This window comes from Amblyomma maculatum, chromosome 5 (assembly GCF_055883805.1).
Source record: "Amblyomma maculatum isolate TAMU_Amacu chromosome 5, ASM5588380v1, whole genome shotgun sequence".
Lineage (NCBI taxonomy): Eukaryota > Metazoa > Arthropoda > Arachnida > Ixodida > Ixodidae > Amblyomma > Amblyomma maculatum.
Window position 1 is genome coordinate 10,179,088 of NC_139348.1, and position 21,089 is coordinate 10,200,176.

Here is a 21,089-nt window from a genome sequence, read left to right on the forward strand (position 1 = left end):
TACAAAGATTTTAAATATGGCTCTGTATTATCAATTAGCTCTTGAGGGAAGTTATTTGCTTAATCACACACAAAGAGACTGCCCCTGGCAACTACGCCACAAGAACCTGTCTCATAAAGGGCAGGAAAAAAAAAAATCCACAGGATCTTGTGCGACAATATTGTATTGAATAACTCATCGCCGCTCTCCGCATCTTTATGGAGGCGGAAAAAGACGCCTGTTTATTTTGCATAAATATGTGTTTGAACAACCGAAGATTCCTAATGAAATACGTTCTTATTCAATTACGTTTCTCGTAGCGTAGAGATTTTTTGAAAAAAAGACGGCTGCCTGCCGACATGCAATTAAAGGCGCTTCTCCAGTGATACGACGAAGTGTGCTTACTGATGGCTGAAAAATCCCAAGCTAGCCGAGTTGTTTTGCCCACATTTTCTTTTTCTTTTTTTTTTGTTTTTCGCTTGTGTTGAGTGCCGAGTGGCGTGCGCACCTAAGTTACTTCGGCAAACCACTAAGTGCAGCTGATTAAACTCGGTCTATAAATTAGCTTTCTCTCATTCGACATTAAAAAATGTACTATTAGTGGTTTATTCGTAAACCACTTTCATGACTTTAGCGGCGGGATTTCTTCATTCCCGAAGAAGCACTGCACAGCCAGCCAAAGCCCGCCCAAGCCACCCCTTCAAGCCCTTACCCGGCCCAAGCCCGCAAATTCAGGCCCGAGCCCGGCCCGGGCCCGGAAAAACGGCAAATTTCAGGCCTGAGCCCGTGCAGTGCTCTAATCGGGATCGAACCCGGGTACTCCGGGCCGAAGTACGCGGGTTCGAACCCGACCACGGCGGCTGCGTTTCGATGGAGGCGAAACGAAGAGGCGTCCGTGTGCTGTGCGATGTCAGCGCACGTTAAAGATCCCCAGGTGGTCCAAATTACTCCGTAGCCTTCCACTACGGCTACTCTTTCTCTTCTTTTGATTGGTTCACAGGAAGCGAAAGGCGCAGTATCTGTTACACTTTTTCTGTGGACACCTGAACCGCGCCGTAAGGGAAGGGAGGAAGGTGGGAGTGAAAGCGGAGAGAGAGAAAGAGGAGCCGTAGTGGAGGGCTACGGAGTAATTTCGACCACCTGGGGATATTTAACGTGCGCTGACATCGCACAGCACACGGACGCCACTTCGTTTCGCCTCCATCGAAACGCAGCCGCCGAGGTCGGGTTCGAACCCGGGAACTCCGGCACAGTAGTCGGGCGTCTTACCACTGCGCCAACCCGGCGGGGCTCTATTTTCCACTTTCAATACCTCCGCCATTCCCTTAGGGTGCGGTTCTGGTGTCCACAGAAATAAGCGTGACAGATACTGCGCCTTTCCCTTCTTGTGAGCAAATTATAACTCCGGTGAACTCTGATGCGTTCACGGGAACGCTGGTTGTGTTCGACAAGGGGCGCGCGATGTACCTGTGCAGCAAGAACGCTAAAGCTTTCGCATTTCTCCACTGCAGATTCTGCAGTGCTCTCGGAAATTTTAGTGTTGCAGCACATAGTCTTGTTTGGAAGCATGACCGCCTGATTAAAAAAAAAAAAAGAAAAAAAAACAAAAAACAAAAAAAACTAGTCTCTCAGATGTCTAAGAGGAGAATGGCGAAAGCCTACCCTTCCTCTCCTATCCTTTGCCTCTTATCGGCGTTCATTGCAGTGCTACATATAACTGCCGAGTGTGTTTAGACGGTGCACGATCGCTTCTGTCGCGTGGCGTTCCTTGGCGCGCATTTAAGTGAGGGATTGCAGATGGCAGGAACGCTAGACAAGAACACATCTCGCGGAATCGCTGCGCAGTTCGGACCTGGGCATACAAGACCGGATCCTCAAGCGAGCCTATGAGGTCGCAACAGGCTTGACCTGCTGGCCAGACGTTGACAAATCTCGCGCACGGGATTTCGCTTCATGAGCCTAGAAAGGTTTTTGCCTTAATAACGTATAATAATTTAGACACAACACACACAATCTGTCAAAACGCCCTGCTGCTGCACGATATTCCATGATCAACTCAATTAAACCGTCTGTATTTTTTCTTGCGTGCCCCGAATTCCTACGTGTAATAAAGGTTTTCTCTCTCTCGTAAATTATGCATTGGCTATGCCCGAGGTTTCGTCGGCCGGGCGGTGAGCACCTCGTTTCCCGCGGCGCGAGGGAGGGCCTGCTCTCGTTCCATGATATAACTCGCCATTTTAGCCTGGAAAGGCGCATCTTCCCTCCACCGCACAATTCATTAAGCAAGGCCCAGGAGATAATCTGGCGCCAGCTACAAACCCGCTCCTTTCCCTGCCCCAAAGTTTATTCACATATATTCAAAGAGCAGGTTGACCCTGAATGCAAAGAGTGTGGCGTCGACGCTACTTTAGACCACATTACATGGGGGTGCGCGGCCTATCCGCCACCCGCCGATTTGCTGCCAGCTCCATCTCTGGAGGAGTGGGAGGCCGTGCTGCGCTGCTCGGACCCGGCCATCCAGGCTCGGGTCACTGAGTGGGCCGAAGAGATCACCGACAGGACGCAACTGGCGGCCATCTGGCGCGGCCAGCAAGCAAACTAAACCACTTAAAGCCGATGAAATAAATGTTTTCCCATCCATCCATCCATGCATTGGCTTATACGAAAGGAAGTTTGCTTGAAAGTTAAACTATGACGTGAAGCGCGGGTCTACCTATAGCGTAGTGAAGCTTTCGCTTCAAATGAAATGCATGCGCGACGGGCCGCATGAGCGTAGGTCTAGTCCTCAGCTGAGGCATATCAAGATGAAAGCTGTCCCACAATGCCTTCATCCAATGTATTCGTGCCTTTTCTTAAAGTGCTCTTCAGCCTTTTAAAGATCATTGTGAACTGGTTGCCTGAAATATTAACATCTCAACGTAATCATATATTGAGCGTGCCTGGGTAACAAGACAAAGAACATGAAGTTAGCGCAGAAAACTAGGACTATGGAAGAAGACTCAACATGAGCGCTTCCTGGGCCCTCGTTTTTTGCGCTAACTTCATCGTGAGTCAGATTCAACTAACCCAACTTTACACCTATATTACAAACCAAGTGTCTAAAGATATATACATCCGACGTATCCATTCAATTCTCTGTGCAGGTACGTCCGCATTCCGTTTGCTACGCGTGCATGAAGCTCAGCTTTCGTGACGCTCTAGGAGGTGCTAAGAAGGTCTCGGCAATTCTTACGTCGTATTCCCACAATGACGCAGATCATTGTATTCACTCAAAGTTGTGTGCGGCGAGCACCGCTTGTCACGCGCACAGGTTGCAGGCGGCAGGCGACGCGACGTACTCCAGCAATACGCATGTATGTCCATTCACGATCGGACAGTTCTCGTTTCTACAATTAAATTATTAAATTGCCACCTCGATTTGCTCGTAACCTAACCGAGCTACTCCTAGCATCTGCGCTGTCTTCGATCCTGCACCGACCTCCGACGTCCTAATACACCTTAAAAAAACGAAGCACGGGCTCGCACAAAAAGTGCTCTCCTAATTCGTCCCGCGTGCTGAAGACATGGACATCAAGGGTGTCAAAACAGAACATCCGGCCGTGCACTTGCAGAGCACGCCGCGAAACAAAATTTTGTTCGTTCGTGTGCTCCGTTTTATTTTGGGGGCACTGGTAGGTTTACGCTATGCGTATGATCCGCTTCCGTACGAACAGCGATGTTCTTTAGGCGTTTAGGAAAGGACTGGCCAATTAAGTGCTCATCTGCATGTAGCTTCGTTTCTGGTTAAATGTCTCGTGCATGGAATTTACACTCATGTATATGTTCGAGGTTATAGCGTGAGCGGAAGATATGCGGTGTCGGGTTTCGGTAGCCGAGATAATCAAATAGCCAAGGAGTAAATTTGCAGTTTAACGCTGCTGTGCAATATACAACCGAAAGGCGTGCTGTTTTTCACGCACGATGCCAATTGCCCAATTTCGGGCAGTGTGCACACACGGCAAAAACAGGGGCTAAAGCTAGCCACCAGGGGACTCACGCTTGTCCAATTGTGCCAAGTTCCATTTTTTCCTGTAATTACTATCGAAACAAACCGTCACTTACGCACCCATTGAGAATCCCTTCAGAGTTTCGGGGCATTTTTTGCAGGATGTCGCGATTTTATGTGAAAGATATGTACAGACTTTTATTTAGCGTTGCCGTCTGCCTGATCCTATGACACTGCGATGCAATTTCTGCCGACACTTTGTCAGCGCCCCAGGTGCGGGTGACCGCTCTGATCAGTGGACGGCCTGCTCTCGTTCCGCAGTTCGATTCCCCCCCCCCCCCCCCCTTTCCATTCCTTGACCGCCACATGCCATTTCCTTGCCTGCTCTCACTGATATATAAAGGGGACAAATTGTCAAAGCTGGCAAACAATTACCGCACTTGCAAAAAAAAAAAAAAAAAAAAGAAAAAAAAGAAAAAAGAAAGAAAAAGACAATTTTGGGGGCTACAATGCACAGCTACAGCTTCGCATTGTAGGCTGGGCTTTGAAGGTAGAGCAGGCCAAGTGCGTGTCGCTGCCCTGCTCACGCCCCTTCCCCACCCTCACCTGGCTACCCAAGTGTCATAAGTTTACCAACCAACCAGCGCGCTGTGCGGAAGCAATCGCGGAGCCTTGCCAACCAATCGGCGCGCGGCGCGCAACTGCTGAAGTCTCGAAACATGCATGGGCCGTTCTAATCCCTCTCCCAGCGAGGCTGAAGTGCGAAAGTTCTAGTCGAGAGAGAAAGCAGCAAGGAGGCACTCAGGCAGGCGGGTGTCTGGATCAGGTCTCTGCTCAAATCCACGCTCAGACTTTGCCTAGGATTCTCATCCATCGGCTGCATCGTCCTTGGCCTGTTCAAGACGCCCCAACAAGCATTTTCTCCTGCGATAAGTTTTTCTAGAATTCGATATAACGCTAGGCGTTTGTGCCGATTGTCCTAATTTGCACGTTAATTTGCGTGTACAGTTGCTTTTCGTTTTTTATTATTTTTTTTTTTAGTTTGTTAATCTTCGCTGTGTTGCGATTCAAGTCAGTTCGCATTTTTGTTAATCCTCGCTTTCTGTTAACTGTTGCGATTGACGTCAGTCGTGTGTTGAATTGCGTGTTTTAAACAGGTTTTAAACTTCTCTACCTCTGTTAATCTGCGCTGCACAGATCAACATGAATCGGGTTTTGGTGGCCGGTGATTCAATGGTGAAATATGTTAATCAGTATTTTCCATCGCGTCCTGGTCTGGCTGTTGATGTGAGTGCACACAGAGGGATAAAGATAGAAAATTTGCTCTCGGCGGTAGCTACTCAGCTATTCGACATCGACGTTCTCATTATTCATGTTGGCACGAACAACACTCTTGAGAGTGTTAGCATGTGCATTGAGAAGTACCGTCGGTTGGCTAGCGGCATTGTCAAGAGCAAATCTTCGATGCAAGTAGCTTTCTCCGCCGTTCTCCCACGAGGGCAGAACGAGTATAGGGTTGCTGAAAGCGAAACTCAGCTGCACCGCACGAACGAGCGGTACAGGCAGGTAAACGCTGCATTACAGGAGCTATGCCGCGAGCGGGGTTTCCGCTTCCTGGGCGGCTTGGTTGGATGCTGGAGCAGCTACCTGAGCCGCGATGGTGTGCACCCGAGCCGGCAAGGAAACCAGGTGCTGGCGGAGTATCTCTACCAGGAGGCCTGCAGCCTGGCTGCTGTTGCTGAGAGGCGGTCCATTCAACAGAGGTACCAGGAGAGTCGGGTATCCACAAGTTGGACTGGCTGGGCCAAGCCAGCCAGGGAGGCCATGATTTGTGAGGCAGACTTTCCTCCTCTATATTCACCTATTTGTACTTTAGGAGTAGTAAGCAAGCAACCTGCAACTCCTGCTCCTGTCCAGGGAACAAACAATACTCCTTTGCAACGGGGCGGCACTGACCAGCTTCCAGCTACCCTTTGGGGAGCTGGCTTTGTGCTTGTTGGAGGTGTTCGTGTCCGGCAAAAAGGTTGTAAAGTTTGGACTACCTGGGACAGCCTGCCTTCCTCTGTGTCCCATGGCTCAGGTGTACCCGGATGGGGAAAGGCTGAGAAGAGGCTTGAAGGCTGTGTGCCTTTTACCAAGCCTATGACTCTCAGCCAAGGTGCAAGCACCACCTGTGCCAAGGTGAATGATGGAGCCTCACAGGTGTCGCACAAAAGCAGCCCTGCTGTGTGCTCTTCCATAGAGGAAGGTACAGTCAGTGCTCCTAAAGCAACTGTACCAAAGGCTGTCTGCAACCATGGCAACAGTGAGTGGGTACTTGTATCAAAGAAGAAGCGGAAGGCTGCGGCACTGTTTCGGCAAGGAAAAGGTTCAAGCTCTGCCACAGGCAGAGACACCAGAGTACTTGCCAAAACAGGTGCCAAGCCCTTGCAGCGTGCCACACCTTATTCTGCAGTAGTGAGGACAGTGCAGGCACACTTTTACAGAAATGCCTGTGCGCCTCCTTCTACTGCAGCATGCTGTGTGGACGGTGAAGGGCAAGCTAGTGACCTGCGCAGCATTGCCTGTGACAGCTGTGTGGCCAGCCACCACCAAAAAAATTGTGAGCTGGCAGACTTTGCAGCTGTTTTGTGCGGTGTTGTCGTAGAGGTTACTGGCTGCAAAAGCCGTGCACGATCACCATCTAAAGAAGGCCAGAGTGCATGCAAATGTGTCGTGAATACTAGCCTAATCAAAGCAAAGTCCGGTGCTGCTAAGCGGCGACGGCGTCGTTTGGCTGCTTCAGTACCTTATGGAGAAGTTGGCAATTTCAATGACCAGGCTCACTCGAAGGTGCAAAAGTCTGCGCATGAGGGTGGCACAGTGAGCAGTGCACAGCCCAGTGCTGCCAAGCGACGCAGACGCTGTCTGGTAGCATCTGCTTTGTGCAGAAAATCTAACTTATGTGATATGCCAGACAGTCAAGCTATCCAAAAAATAGAATCTCTTAAACAGGAAAGGGAGAGAGCAACTGGTGGCCTTGGTGACACTTGGCTAATTGATACCCCATCTGAGCATCTCCTGCCTTTAGCACCAGGCTGCCATAGTGAGCTTTGTGAAGATGTAACCCTTGCCCATGTTCATGCAACTAAGGCTTCTAACACAATATCTGGAGGGGGAGGGAGCAAAATTTGCCTGAATGGCACATTTGATAGTTTTGTTTCTTTTAAGGAATGTTTTGATGAGTGGTGTAAGGAGGGGAAGCATGTCGTTCATGTCGCTAGGTCAAACAAAAACCCCTTAGAGTCAGGATCTAAAGATTATGAATTTTTGAGAATTACTTATCGCTGTATTCATAGCGGTAATGCTAGGATACGCAGTACTGGAAAACGTCCAAACCAGTCTTACAACAGCATTGGTTGTGAAATGCTTGTTTCACTGGCTCTTCACAAGTCTCCATCTCTGCACTACAAAATAATTCAGCTGAAAACTGTGCACAATCACGACCTTAGTCATTACAATTTATACACAAACCAAAGACTTCTGAACAGTAATGAAAAAAATCAACTATGTGATCTGGTGAAATGTAACGTTGCTTCGAAAGAGTTCAAGAAACTTGTTCAACAAAAGACGGGTAAAACTTTAACTACGAAAGATGTAAACAATTTAAAACAAATTTACTCTGTACCAGTTCGAAATAAGGAGACTCACGGGCAAATGCTAGTTCAGCAGGTAGAAACTTTAATTGAAAGAAATCCAAACTGGGTCATTCATTACGAAAAAGACAATCAACATGAGTTGCAGTTTATCTTGTTCCAAACAAGTGAGATGCGTGAGATGCTGGAAAAATATCCTGATGTTATATTTGTAGATGGGACATATAAAGTTAATATTGAAGGTTATGTTTTGTACTCTGTTCTCATCGAAGATGGCCGTGGGCGTGGGCGGTGCGTCTGCTACGCATTCGTACAAAATGAAACCGCTGAAATTATAAGGGCCATGTTTGAAAAATTTATACAATTTAATCCATTTGTTGTATCAGGATGTAAGGTGGTAATGATAGATAAAGACATGAACGAAATGCGTATCCTCAGTTCTCTTCTTCCGAACAGCACAATTTTACTGTGCACATGGCACGTGCTGAATTGCCTCCATAGAAATATTAATGATAAAGCAAGAGGGCAACGAAAATTACTCCTTCCACTTGTAAAAGCATTAGTCTATTCTCAAACTCATCAAGAGTACTCTGACATGTTAGATCAATTGCGTAATGTAGCTCCTGCTGGATTCTTTTCCTATTATATGCAGCAGTGGGACTCGTGTAGAGAGATGTGGGTGCATGCTTACAGGAAAAGCCTTGTAACCCTAGGAAATAATACAAATAACCGAATTGAAAGCCACAATCAAAAGCTTAAAAGTTTCCTTCGTCCTGGTATGCATTTAGTGGAGGCTGTAGGAGGATTGATAGAGTATGTTGACAATGACGCCGCCTCTCTACAGTTTGCAAAGCTGAAGGAAATGAAGATTAATGTAAATGTAAATTGTATAGATGAATTTCAATTAGAACTGTCCCGTTGCTGCACATCAGAAGCTAAAGATAAACTGCTCGAACAATATGAAAAATTTAAGACTGCTAATTATCAAGTCAGTTCACTTCTCAACTCATTTAATGTGGCTTTAGGAAGTAAAGACTATTGTGTCAGTCAAAATCTGGACAGCTGTACATGTACTTTTTTCAACCAGTACGGCTTGCCTTGTTCGCATATAATGGCAGTCCGCTCATTTGCACAGGAAAGAGTACTCGATACAGCATGCATTCCTAGCAGATGGCAAAAGGAGCATTTTTTAAGTGAAAGCCCTACAGCTACGCCCACAAAGCCAGTAGTAACAAGTAGCATTCAGGTATCTTCACCTCTTAAGCTAAACACACCGCAAAAGATATTCTGCTGGGTGTACAAGGAGCTTGAGATTATGGCCAAGAGTGTCGCAAATATTGCATCCATGGGAAGTGAAAAAGAGGCGCGAGAAAATGTTTTGGCTATTAAGGCATTTGGAAGACAGCTCACAGCAGCATATGCACAGCAAAGTCAGGCTGGGCAAAATTTACAAGGTTTAACAATTCAAACAAGCCCAGCAGTTCAACAAACGAGCACCTTAAATACAGGAAGTAGCTTTGGGAATATTAAGCTTGTAATACCTGTAGTTAAGGCCAGAAGAGGTCGTCCAAAAAAAGTGAAAGCTACTAAGCGATTGTTTTCAGTACAGCAAAACAGGACAAGCCCACTAGTTCACCAACCAAGTCCCATAAATACAGGAAATAGTTATGGAAGCACTAATAAGCCTGTAGTACCTGCAGTTAAGGCCAGCACAGTGCGTCCCATTAAAGTGAATGGCACTGAGGTGAGCTCGACAAAGCAAAATACAATAGACCTTGCTTCTGTTAAAGCCGAGACGTTGCAAATTTATAAGCTCTATTCATTATGTGACAGAGATCTAGAGGCTATTGCTAGACATAGTTCACTGTCAGACAGTGTCATTAATGTTGCCCAGTACTTGATTCGTCAAAAATTTTCTTATATGGGAGGGTTTCAAGATGTTCTATTGGGACAAAGGCTACGTTTTTCTCAAGTGAAGGGCCCATTTGTTCAGATCTTGCATACTCGCAACCCAGATCACTGGCTTACTGTCACTAATGCATGTGCGCCCCCAAATACAGTATATGTGTATGATTCCATTGATGAAGATATACCCCCTGATGCCGTTAAACAGATATGTCACATATTAAAAATGCCATTTTCAACATTAACGATCAGCATCAAACCCGCTCAAAATCAGGGTACCACTTTGGACTGTGGCTTGTTTGCAATTGCTAATATGTATTACATAGCATCTGACAGAGATCCATCAGTAATGAATCTTAATCAGGGTATGCTACGGAGCCATTTACTAGAGTGTATAAAGAAAGGCACCATAGATGACTTCCCAGAAACTATTTCTTTAACTGTTCATGTGCGGCCAAGAATATTTGTGTATAACTTACACTGTGTCTGCAGGCAGCCACTGAATGGCCCAACGACTGGAAATATTAAATGTGGTCTATGCCTTAAATCTTTTCACAGGGACTGCATTCAAAAATTAAAAGGAAATTTAGATGGCAAGGTATTCTTCTGCTCACAGTCATGTTCAGCTAGCGCTAAGGAAAAACTCCAAATTATGAACTCATGAATTGCTGGATTACTCTTTTTAGCCCAAATGTTTCTCTCTTTCTCCTTTGTTTAAGTTCACAGCTAAGCAAATTACCCCCCCCCCCCCCCCCCCCCTCCCCACTTCCAAATAAAAAAAGAAAATTTGCTGCCGAGTTTATGCTTGCTCTGCTATCTCTTCGTTGCTTTTTTGGTTTTGCTGCTTGTTTCTGTTATTTCTTTCCAGGTTAACATGGCACTCCTTCCGCAAAGCTTGCTGCCTTTTTACCTGAAGTGGAAGTTTTCAAGGTCAAGTACACCACCTTCCCATCCTACCACGGTAATCTCACACTTGGCAATGTCCCGCTAATTATCACACCTTTGGTATCTGCAACAGTGCGCTTTGTACTGATGTATGCTGGCTATCAGCCTTGACAGCAATAAGCAGTATAAGAGGTGTTGCACTGTTGGCAATAATTCAAAATAGGATTTTCAAACTGGAAGATCACTTCATTCAGCATAACATTGTCAGCTGTGATGGGCAACAGTTAAATACAGCTGAGACAGGTTAGCTGCCAGGAACTAATATTAAACAGTTATCCTTTTACCCATTACTGGTCAGGTCTTTATTTCTTGAGAGATTTATAGTGTACTGGAAATAATATTCATATCAGTTTTAGTTTTTCGCAAATGCCATTCTCTTCATCACAACACCAACAGGAATTACGAGCCAAACTCGGGTGCATGCCAAGCCTGCAAGTACTTGTTGCACACCTGTCACAAGCTCAGTCCCTCACTGCTCCCTACCGGGTGCCTTAAAAAAGAGACCACGGGATAGCTGTGCCATTGTGCAACACACATTTGTTTGTGTGGCTAGAACTGTCTGCATCCACTCAGTTTCACTTCTGTCGAGTGTGGCCCGAAAGTCCTCGCACTGCAACACAGGAATGGCATTTTCACAAATTAAAAAATTTGTATGTATATTATTTGCACTGGGCCACAACAGAGAGTTTAGCAGTAATAGTTAAAAGGCTAGCTAATTAATATTTGTCAACCAGCCAGCCAGAGCGCAGCTATCCTCCTTCTTTCTCCTTTTTTTGCTTAGCCCATTTTTTTTTTTTTTTTTCCCGGTGGCACACAACATCCCCAAAAAAATATTTCTACCTGTGCCACTGCCAGTTAGCTAGTTAACACAGCTTAGCAGTAGTCTAATGCAGACCACAGCTGACAATGCTATGCTGAAGAAATTGCTCTTCTAACTAAAGAATGTATTTTTGACATTCACTGACAGTTGTAGCTGAAACAGTGAATAAAATATGGTGCATGTTGCAAGACAAAAAATATATATATGTATATATTAGGACAAAAAACTTATATACCTTGTAGGCTTTACGTAGGCTCACAATTAGCACAGGCATGATGCAGTGAGCATATTCTTAATGTTCTACTAAGCTCTATGTAGGTATGTATTATAGTTCCTTAGACCACCTCAAATTTGCAACAGCGAAAGATTTTGTACCTGTCCTCTGAATGCTCCTCCTGCAGGCAGATTAAAGGGACAGTGAGATGTTAACTAAGGTCAGGAAAAGCACATAAGCAACTGGCACATTATCACTCTGCATCAAGGAGAGAAAAGCCTCAAGCTCACCCCAGTGCACTAGATTGGGAAGATACTCAAGAAGACCTTTATGAGTTATCTTTATGGTGTTGTTAACGGCTGATGGGTATGAGTACTTCTAAAAGCATGCACATAACCTTTTCAACTCTTAAAGCACCTGTTGCAGACAAATTGCTCATGCTGGTAAGTATCTCAAGACTGTCTTTTAATAACAAAAGACTGAACTAGAGGAGGACTGGCACTGCTCTGTCTTTGAGTTCCTGTCCTTTGTATTTGCACTGCTTATGCTAAAGTATCACATAGTAATAACTAGCTCGACTTTCTGTTGAACTTGATGGTGCAACTAGCTCCCACTCTCTCCAGCAATGTTTACATTGACATTGTGCTGTTGTCTTGAAAGTTTGTAAGTATATTAAAAAATATATACAAAGCATTCATGCAAAGGCCCTAAAGTTGAGTACTGTAGGGCTCAACTTCAACCTGATTTCCTCTTTGCGTCATTTGTCGCAGTTCCTCATGCTTGGACACACATGCCTCATGCCTGGACAGCACTTCTTTCAAGTTCAAGTTTGCCATCTTACTGCCCTGTCCACTTCCTCGGCAGTCTTCCTCCTGAAAGTGGAGGCCCATTTAACTGCTGTCAATGATACTGTAATGCACATGACATGTAAAAGGCTGTACAGCACAAGGTTGTCACTTACCACAGTACCTTAAAATAATTCAGAGCCCTCTGCTACCGCACCTTTCAATGCAATAAGGCTAAAAGTCCCATTTTCTAGAAAACTCCAGCATCTGAATTGAGCTAAAAATCACGGGCATGGCTGGCAGCGGACATGGTCGGACACTGATCAATTGCAGGGTTCTGCGACATCATGCGACCATGTGATATGGCCGATTTGACAGAAGCTTCAGGCTTGTCATTTCATATAGCAGGACGAAGGCAATCCAACCCTCCAGGAACTTTGCTCGGGAAGCACAGCGCGGGAAGAACGGAGAACGAGGACAACACAGGGCTAGCGCTAGTCCTGTGTTGTCCTCGTTTTCCAGTCTTCCTGCGCTATGCTTCCTGAGTTAAGATGATTTACCAACCTACCCAAGCCTATTTCCTTCTGAGGAACTTTGCATTCAGAGTGGGACATCCCGACTCAAGGCCACGCAAACATGTCTGTATGTTTTTGTTAAGCGAGGCTTTATATCTATGCTAGGTAGTCTTTCACATAATATAGTAGCTTATTACTATACAAAGAGTATGTATGAGATAGCAGAAGAGGAAATTAAGAAATTACTGATTAAGGGTGTTGTAAAGTGCATAAGCAGGAATGTAAGTTCGCAAGAGAAGCTGCAAACGGGACCTGTTAATGCTGTCATTATTGTACCCTTCTAGGCAAAATTTAAGTGGATGCCTCATTGTTCTTTTGTCTTCAGTCTTTCATTCCCTCCTCCATCCCTTCCCTCAGAGCATAGTTCAGGTGTCCACAGAAACGTGAGACAGTTACTGTGCCTTTCCTATTCTTCGATTCTTTTTTTTTAATTTTTTTTTGCCAGTGATGAATGCATTGCCTAGATGATGACAATCCTTCTTGTCGAAACGCTGGCTAGCAGACTGAGGCTCCCCATACCCTTAAAAATTTTAATCTGCTCCATCCCAACTTCCTGCCTATTCCCAAAAACTTAAATGAGTGTGTAATTGTTGGGTTCTTTGCTATGAGTACCAAATATCTTGTGTTATGGTCATTCTACTCCTGTAAGTACTTGTGTATCAATGTGACAGTGTTAATGGTCCCGCTCTGCAGAAAATCTGTCAGTACTGTAGACAAAAAATCATAGACATGCATCTGGTACATGTTAAATGGGAGATGGCATAGCCAAGCATTGATCAGCCTGTGGGTTGTATGATGTCTTGAGACCACATGACATAGCCAGGTTGGTAGTAGCTTTACGGAGGGAAGGACAGGAATCAAACCTGGAACTGTTGGATGCCAAGTCAGATGTGCTACCCCTAGGCCTTACAACGATGTTTGTATGTTTTGGTCGAAGCGGGCTTTATATCTGTGCCGAGTGACCTTTCACATGATGCTTACGGCTGCATGCTAATTAATGAGTATGTGTGAGATAGCAGAGGCACAAAATTAAGTGAAATTAAGCAAGTAGCAAAGTGCCTGTGCGCAAACTGCAAACCGAGCCATAGAGAGGAACGATTAGTGACGTTGAGTCACATTTTTACAGGCAGTGTTGATGTCCCCTAAATTCCTTTTTACTTGCTAGCCAATAAATGCCATGTTTGTGTTTTACTGTTTCACATGCCTCTGCGTCATTCGCTGCATTTTCCCACTGTTCTCCAAATTCCTTTTGACTGCAGGTCAATAAATGCAATTTTGTGTTTTTCCTTTTCAACATGCCTCTGTGCCATTCCCTGCATTCCCTGCCTTGGCGGTCTTCAGCCTGGTCATCTATTGCTTTAAACCGGTAACTGCCAAAGGAAGAAAGCTTGCAAAAAGGTATTCATTAAACTGCAAGACTACAAGAAGGAAACTGATGCATGAAAGCAAACGAAGCAAAGATTTGTTTTGCTGAAAAGGAATAAAAGCATTAGCACAGCTCCACGTATGGAAGAAATGACGACATTAACACCAAGCTAGATACACAAAAAGTAAAACCCAGAAAATTGCACATGCATGGGTAGAACACTATGAAGACTCTTAGAAATAATAGCAGCAAAAATTAAACACAGAGATGGCGATAGTTATAAACATTAACAGCAGGGCCGTCATGAAGAAAACTCCGGCTTGAGTTTACACTTCTTACAAAGGACATAGAAGTAGCTGTCCTTAAAGAAACATGGTTACGCTCCAGCACTTAGTTTTCTGAGAACTGCGACACAAAGGATGAAAGAGTGTGGGGCATTACAGTGATCAACGAAACTTCAGAAGGCCTGACATTCTGCCCGAGAGGCTATTCTGCAAGTTCAGTGCAAATAGTGTGGCATAAGGTGATCCCTTGCAAAAAAACTTGCAATTCCCAGAAATTGGCAAGAGTGAAAAACCTTTTGTCAGCACTGCTAGCTGTACTGTTGCAATGATAGTAAAAGTGGCTGCCAAAATAAGCATGACATGCCCTTTATGAAGTGTTCCGCTGAAGTATTTTTTCCATATAGCCTCCACATAATGCACTGAAATCTCCTTTTGGTCAGATCCATCATTGTGCAATGATGTCTTCGTATCCTGCTTGGAAACAGGAACCATATCAGCACTCCCTCCTCGACTTCAATAGATTGGCCAATCTTTTTTCATTCATTTAACAATCCCTCCCTTTTCCTCACAACCAATCCTTTATTATTAAGAAAAAAACAAAAGCACCGGCACATTTAGCTATGCACATTAAAATGAGGATATGAAGCCTGACTAGAGAAAGTATGCAATGCGCAGAACAAACGAGTTGGCTTGGATGGCAAGGGAGGACTTTTACATTCACAAATATTACAGTGCTACAGCAAAGATTCACCTCTGCATGCAATGGAAATTTACTTCTTGGAAGCAGCTTTGTTCAAGTATGCAGGAAACGTTTTTGTAATCTGTGTGCTATTGTTATATGCACACGCAATATGTTTGGTAAAATTGGCACCTCCTATTCTCATAACCATCTGATGTGACCAGATTTGGCACACACATCACAGTAGTGAACCCAGTTGCTGTGATGGAATAAACAGCATTTGCAATGTGCATTGTGGAGAGCATTTTTTTTTTAGACATGGAATTGACAGAAACTAGATGATCTCGATTTTTTACATGCAAATGCTGGATGCTGTGAGCATTACTGCAAGTGGATTTACTGTGATCTACAGAGAGTGTGGTATGAAGAGCGCCATCTCTTTGTCTCAGGTTTGTGCAGGAAATACTGCAATAGCGCACCTAATTTTTCCACCCCGAGCTACAGTGATAAAAAGATCCCACCATGGGAATCGGCAGGGGCACACAAAAGGGGCTTTCAATGTGAACAACAGTCGGTTACGGGTCAAGAATGCAGCGGCAAAATTCTTCAAAGGAAGCCCTTCGACCAATGACATCAACTGAGAGGAACCTTCCAGTAACCGAGTTTTTTCTCTTCTCATGCCAGCAGGTGACAAGGGGTGTTGTTTTGACGATAGTGTTCAGTGCCTTGAACAAATGAAAGGAAGAACTTGCCCAGCCTATGGTGACACTGAAAAAATTGATTCTACTGGCAGGAGGGCCTTCTTACAGGGGTATTTGGCACAGCATTCTTGACATTTAACTAATTATAGTACTGTAATCAGCACGCCAGGCTAGAGTGCTGCAGCAGTATGCAGTGGTGCTAAGAAAGTGTTATCTTGGCTCAGATACTCTGGAACTGGCACAACGCAGTTGCCAAGGCAAAGAGTACGCCTATGCACCTTAGGTCTCACCCCATACCCCACCTGACCCGAGCACCTGATAAAAATACGAGGTGTGACACAAAAAAAACGAGACTGGTCCAATAAATTACTGCACTTTTAGAATCAGTTCTCTGTGACATTATCACCTTCAAAGTAGTCACCTCAGCATTCACACACTTCTGCACTTCTGCCATTGCTGGTAACAGTTCTGGAACGAGGTTTTTGGAAGGCCCTTCAGGAGATTCTCTGTTTTTGCCTGAACCTCTACAAATAAGACAAAATTGGTTCCCTTTAAGCAAGATTTAACTTTAGGAAATAAAAAAAGTCACATGGAGCCAAATCTGGTAAATAAGTAGGATGCTCCATCACAGCAATGTTTTTGCTGGTCAGAAACTGCTTGACAGATATGGTCATGTGAGCGGGTGCATTGTCCTATTGCAACAGCCATCCATCACTCCAAAACTGTGACTTTTCTTTGCTAATTTAAGTATTTTTAGTGCATGAATAGGGGAGGTGTGTGGGATGATGTCAGCAAAGCAGTTGTTGCCAACTCAACTCTTTTTTCAAGCTACACACTTGTCTCGTTTATTTTGTCACACCTCATATTTCCCTTTATTTACGCGACATGGTGGCGTTTCAGCGCTCTAGAAAGGTGTGTTGATGACCATACAAAAGTATGGGGACTCACCTGCAGTGCAGTCTATGTGTGCTGTGTGCACACAGGTGGGCTTGAACACACCTACTCTATCTTATCCACATTTTAACAAATAGCCCAGTTGAAAACAGCCAGTTTTAACAAGTAGCCCAAATCGGCCAATTGAAAGAAACCATAGTCTAGAAAGTCACAAACTACTAAAAAGAGAGAGAAGATGAAAGTTGCAGATTACAGCAACGAAAAAGGCAAGGTTGCAAATAACAAAATCCCATCTTCCCTGTTGATTACCCAAATCATGTCACGTCGTTTCATGGACTACATACTGCGATCCAACATTGCATCAACAGCTTTTTAAAACTGTACTTGGTTTCTCTCACTTATAACCAGTTATAAACATAAATTTCAGGCATCATGGAGTGTTCATGTTTGTAAACAGCCCGAAACACTCAGCGGAGCTCCCGTAAAATGTTGAGTCATCTACTTTGAAGGCAGATTCCTGCGTAATTTTTCAAGTCAAGTCGCAAAAGGGTGCAGCCATTCGCGGTATACTGCAGCAGCTATTCCCATTTCGAGCTGTTCATCAATTCGCTCTCGCCTAGCATCTAATCTGCTGCACATTTCAGTTGGTAGACCGACTGCCGGGGACAGGTGGTGATCCCGGTTTCAAACCCCGGATAATGACGAAATTTTCAAGCACCAAGTTTCTGAAAAAACTGAACGGCTTTGATTTGCAGCCATATGCATACTGAGCCAAACTGTACATACATACTACTGCAAGTACAGAACTGCACACCTGAGAAGACTTGACCGAAGGGGCTGATATAAGAAACTCGCAAGCACACAAACCTCACAAGTACACACACTGCCCCGCTTGTATACAAACGACGTGAACAAACCATACCTCCTAGTTTCGAGGGGCACAAGGAAAGTTTACAGCTATGCGCAAATTTTGCGATGAATGACTGATGCAATAAAGCCATTGTGAATATTTTTTTTATAACCTTCAGTAATACTAAGAGAATCTTACCAATACATTCAATGCGGGAAGCGTTTTCGATGTCATCAGTAGTAATATGGTGTATGGCCCCGCAAGATGACAGCAAATGCAAACATCTCCGCCGCCATTTGTAATGCATCCCGCAGTGAACGTAGCTTGCAGCAGTGCAGCATTTTGTTAACTAAAAAAATAAAAAGAGGGCAACTGCAAATGTTAATATTGTACTTTAAAAATTAAATTGAAGGCTTTAAAGGTGTGCATATATAGTCTGTTTTAGTTTTCGTCGGTTGCGCCATCCACTGTTCATGGCATGGCAGCTATGACACTGAGATGGCAGACGACGCGGCCTCAGGAGACACGAGATAGTATACAATTTCGATGTCTCAGGGAATTGCAGTGAGCAGAACATCCGACCAAACCACGCCGAAGCGTAGCTATATATTATCCGTAAAGCTTTAGTGTAAGCAGCTCTGGGTTATATGAAATGCGAGTAAGACTGGAGGGTCGCGTCCCCGACGACCTCTGGCGCTGTATGGTTATACACAAACACAACACACACACAAGAGAATTAAACAAGTGTTGTGTTTGTGTATAACCATGCAGCGCCAGAGGTCGTCGGAGTCCTATAGAACTAGCCCGCTCGCAAGTTTAGCGTGTTGCACAATTAGAGGCGCGATGTACCTCTCCCAGCCAAACCGCGGCATCCTTGCAGTTCAAATTTTGCACAGAAATGGTATTTTGTTGCTAGTATATTTTAATACCAAATCTGTTTGGGGTACATGCCTGATTCGATCAAAAGAAGTCAGATGTTCTCATCTTAAGCGGCGGCGACGACGGCAGACGAGCCGCTACCCCAGCGATGGCACTGGTGGCGCTACCTCATGCTGCTTACAACAACTCAAACCTTCTGCCAGAAACGTTCGCCCCCTCTTTTCCTGCTACAGAGTTGTTGTAGCAGCATGAGGTGGCGCCACCAGTACCATTGCTGGGGCAGCGGTCATTGCCGCCGCATAAGATGGGAACAACTGACTTCTTTTAATCGAATCAGGCAAGCACCCCAAACAAATTTCATATTAAAAAATACTAGCGACAAAATGCCCTTTTTGTGCAAAATTTTAACTGCGAGGATTCCACAGTTTAGCTGGGAGAAGCATTCTACATCGCGCCTCTAATTGTGCAACGCGCTGTATTACTACGGAGGGTCGCGGCAGTGCGCGCGGTGTACGTATACGTGCGCGCCGAATCATTAGAGCACATACACACAGTGACACATATACTACAGGAAGAACAGGATGCTTGGGCATAATAGCGGGTGGAATATATCACGAAATGAGCCGTGGTTATTATGCAAAATAATAATAAAGAGCTAAAATCTTTCGTTAATTCATGCTGGTTGAACCACACCTGGCACATCTGCCCCATTCAGCACTGGAAAATATTTACTTACTGCCTCGTTCCAATTTGATTTCCCAGATACACTTTTTTTTTTAAGAAAAAAAAAAAAACTGCAGAATGATGTAGGGATGTTTTCAGTATGCAAACGGACAAACAGGGGGCTTCTCTGCATGTCGACTTATGTTACTGTAAAGCCCACCCCTTATGATTTTTTTTTTTTATGTGCTTGATATATCCTCTTCACTGGCTGTCGTGCTGCATGTATATTACGTGTGCAAAATCCGGCAAAGCAGCGGTAGTGATCGGTTAATGTGATATATGATAAAAACGATCAACAGTGAAAATTCCTAACTGGAAATTTTGTGACTATATTCTGCAATTTAGTGCAAAGGACGAGATTGCTGCACATATTGGTTATTTTAATGTAAAGTGCTTGCCCGATTAGTGAACCGCATGCAAAGGTGATGACAAGACCTCCGCTCATACACACATGCTTCATCTATGTCAAACAATGAACAAGAAGCAAATCAGCAGTGGAGCGCATCAATCTGCTAAAATTGTCAAAGAATTCTTCAACTATAGGTAGCAACATTAGAATAACAAAACTGGTATGTCAGTTGTATTAATGCTTGTGTTACATAAGTAATAGCTGATCTTTTCAATGTTATAATATGCTGTTATAAGTTGACAAATAATATTGTTATGCTGTATTATAAACATGAATTTAACATTACAAAGAAAAATTGCTTTGATATATAGTGTACTCCACATTATACGGTTTCAATAATAACTATAAAACAACATAATAAAAATATACTTCAAGCAGTACAGGTTGCAGAATTTCGCCGCTTTCTTTATTACCGCAAATACATTTTTAAATAAAAGTATAATTTGCACCTAAATCTCTTAAATTCTGCCTGAAACAGAGCGCATGCACAAATATATATATAATTTTGTTATAAAGGTTTGCTTACTATACCACCCCTCTTTTTTCTGTTTACATGAACAATCAAGGAGAAGGCTTCTGTACTCATTTTCACCAAATCTTATATGAACCACCTGGTCTGATGACATACGTTTAACATCACAAGTAAAGGCTCTTAATGATGGCATGGTATGTTGTATGCTTGGCTCTATGCATATGGTATCCATATGGACGATGCATCGAGTTGCATGTTGTTTAGTGTTGTGCAGTTCATATGTCACTATGACTGTTGTTGCACTCTAGCTGCAAATTTTCTAGCTGTTTGACTGGAAATGTCAATTTTCCATCAGGAAGTAAAAACATTCCTGATCAACAGGTTTTCCAGTGCAATATATAATTCAGCTCGAAAAATATGTCATTCTGGAAGAAATATATATGGTTTCTAGCTGGAAAGAAGTGATCTTCAGTTCAACAGTCCAGCTGTAAATGGGGCTCTTTTTTATTATTTTTTCACTAGGCAATTCAAATCAATTGAAAGCAATTCATGTTTATTCTCAACATTTCATTTACAGACTCTCTGACAGAAAGCTGTAGAGACAGCTTAAGGACGAGGTCAAGGAAGCAACAGAATTGTTCAAAGAAGTTTCTAGCAAAGACATTCAGCTTTGCATGCATATAAATGAAAAATGAACCAAAGTACTGACAATATGCAACATTACTATATGTACAATAATATAGAAAAATGCACAAAAAAGTCCCATTTTTAGGTTGAATGAATTAGGTATCATATTGCACAATAAAATAGAAAAACAGGTCACTCTAGAAACATATTGAACACAAAACTTTATGTGTGACTGTCATATGACAGGGATTGGAAAGATAGTAAAGAGTGAAGAAGGTAATTAGTTTGGTAATGTATCATCCCTTTTTCATAGGCACATGTTAAAAATATTGAAACATAGTGCTTCCCCTGATTGGGTCATT

At 43.8% G+C, this 21,089-nt stretch overlaps 3 protein-coding genes across 11 annotated transcripts in view; 2 read left to right on the forward strand and 1 right to left on the reverse strand.

Annotated features, from left to right (window-relative positions):
• The window catches only part of LOC146187746 (uncharacterized), a 37,960-nt gene extending 19,861 nt beyond the window's left edge, over positions 1 to 18,099 (reverse strand). For 2 of the 9 annotated variants that reach the window (XR_014707414.1, XR_014707419.1), the window contains exons 1-2: positions 17,816 to 17,964; positions 12,224 to 12,355 (exon numbers count right to left, since the gene is read on the reverse strand). Coding sequence is in view for 3 of the 9 variants with exons in the window: in XM_084603519.1 (XP_084459645.1) it covers positions 11,645 to 11,664; positions 12,224 to 12,355; positions 17,816 to 17,851 (188 nt within the window). In the remaining 6 variants the exon portion in view is untranslated. Of the gene's footprint in view, positions 1 to 10,273; positions 10,415 to 11,644; positions 11,665 to 12,223; positions 12,356 to 17,815 lie in introns of those variants that run through there. The other 7 variants (XM_084603519.1, XM_084603520.1, XM_084603521.1 and 4 more) reach the window with 7 other exon arrangements.
• Positions 3,002 to 6,903, forward strand: LOC146187747 (uncharacterized). The gene is made up of 2 exons (XM_084603393.1): positions 3,002 to 6,826; positions 6,895 to 6,903. Exons 1-2 carry the CDS (start codon positions 5,168 to 5,170, stop codon positions 6,901 to 6,903), a joined length of 1,668 nt encoding a protein of 555 aa, XP_084459519.1. The 5' UTR covers positions 3,002 to 5,167.
• On the forward strand, positions 6,804 to 10,254 carry LOC146187748 (uncharacterized). Its single transcript, XM_084603518.1, has one exon. It carries the CDS (start codon positions 6,914 to 6,916, stop codon positions 10,166 to 10,168), a length of 3,255 nt encoding a protein of 1,084 aa, XP_084459644.1. The 5' UTR covers positions 6,804 to 6,913; the 3' UTR covers positions 10,169 to 10,254.
• Positions 18,100 to 21,089: the final 2,990 nt, after the last annotated feature.

Excerpts from the sequence above, each read along its gene's own strand:
- LOC146187747 (XM_084603393.1), top strand. The coding sequence starts at position 5,168 with ATGAATCGGGTTTTGGTGGCCGGTGATTCAATGGTGAAATATGTTAAT.
- LOC146187748 (XM_084603518.1), top strand. The coding sequence starts at position 6,914 with ATGCCAGACAGTCAAGCTATCCAAAAAATAGAATCTCTTAAACAGGAA.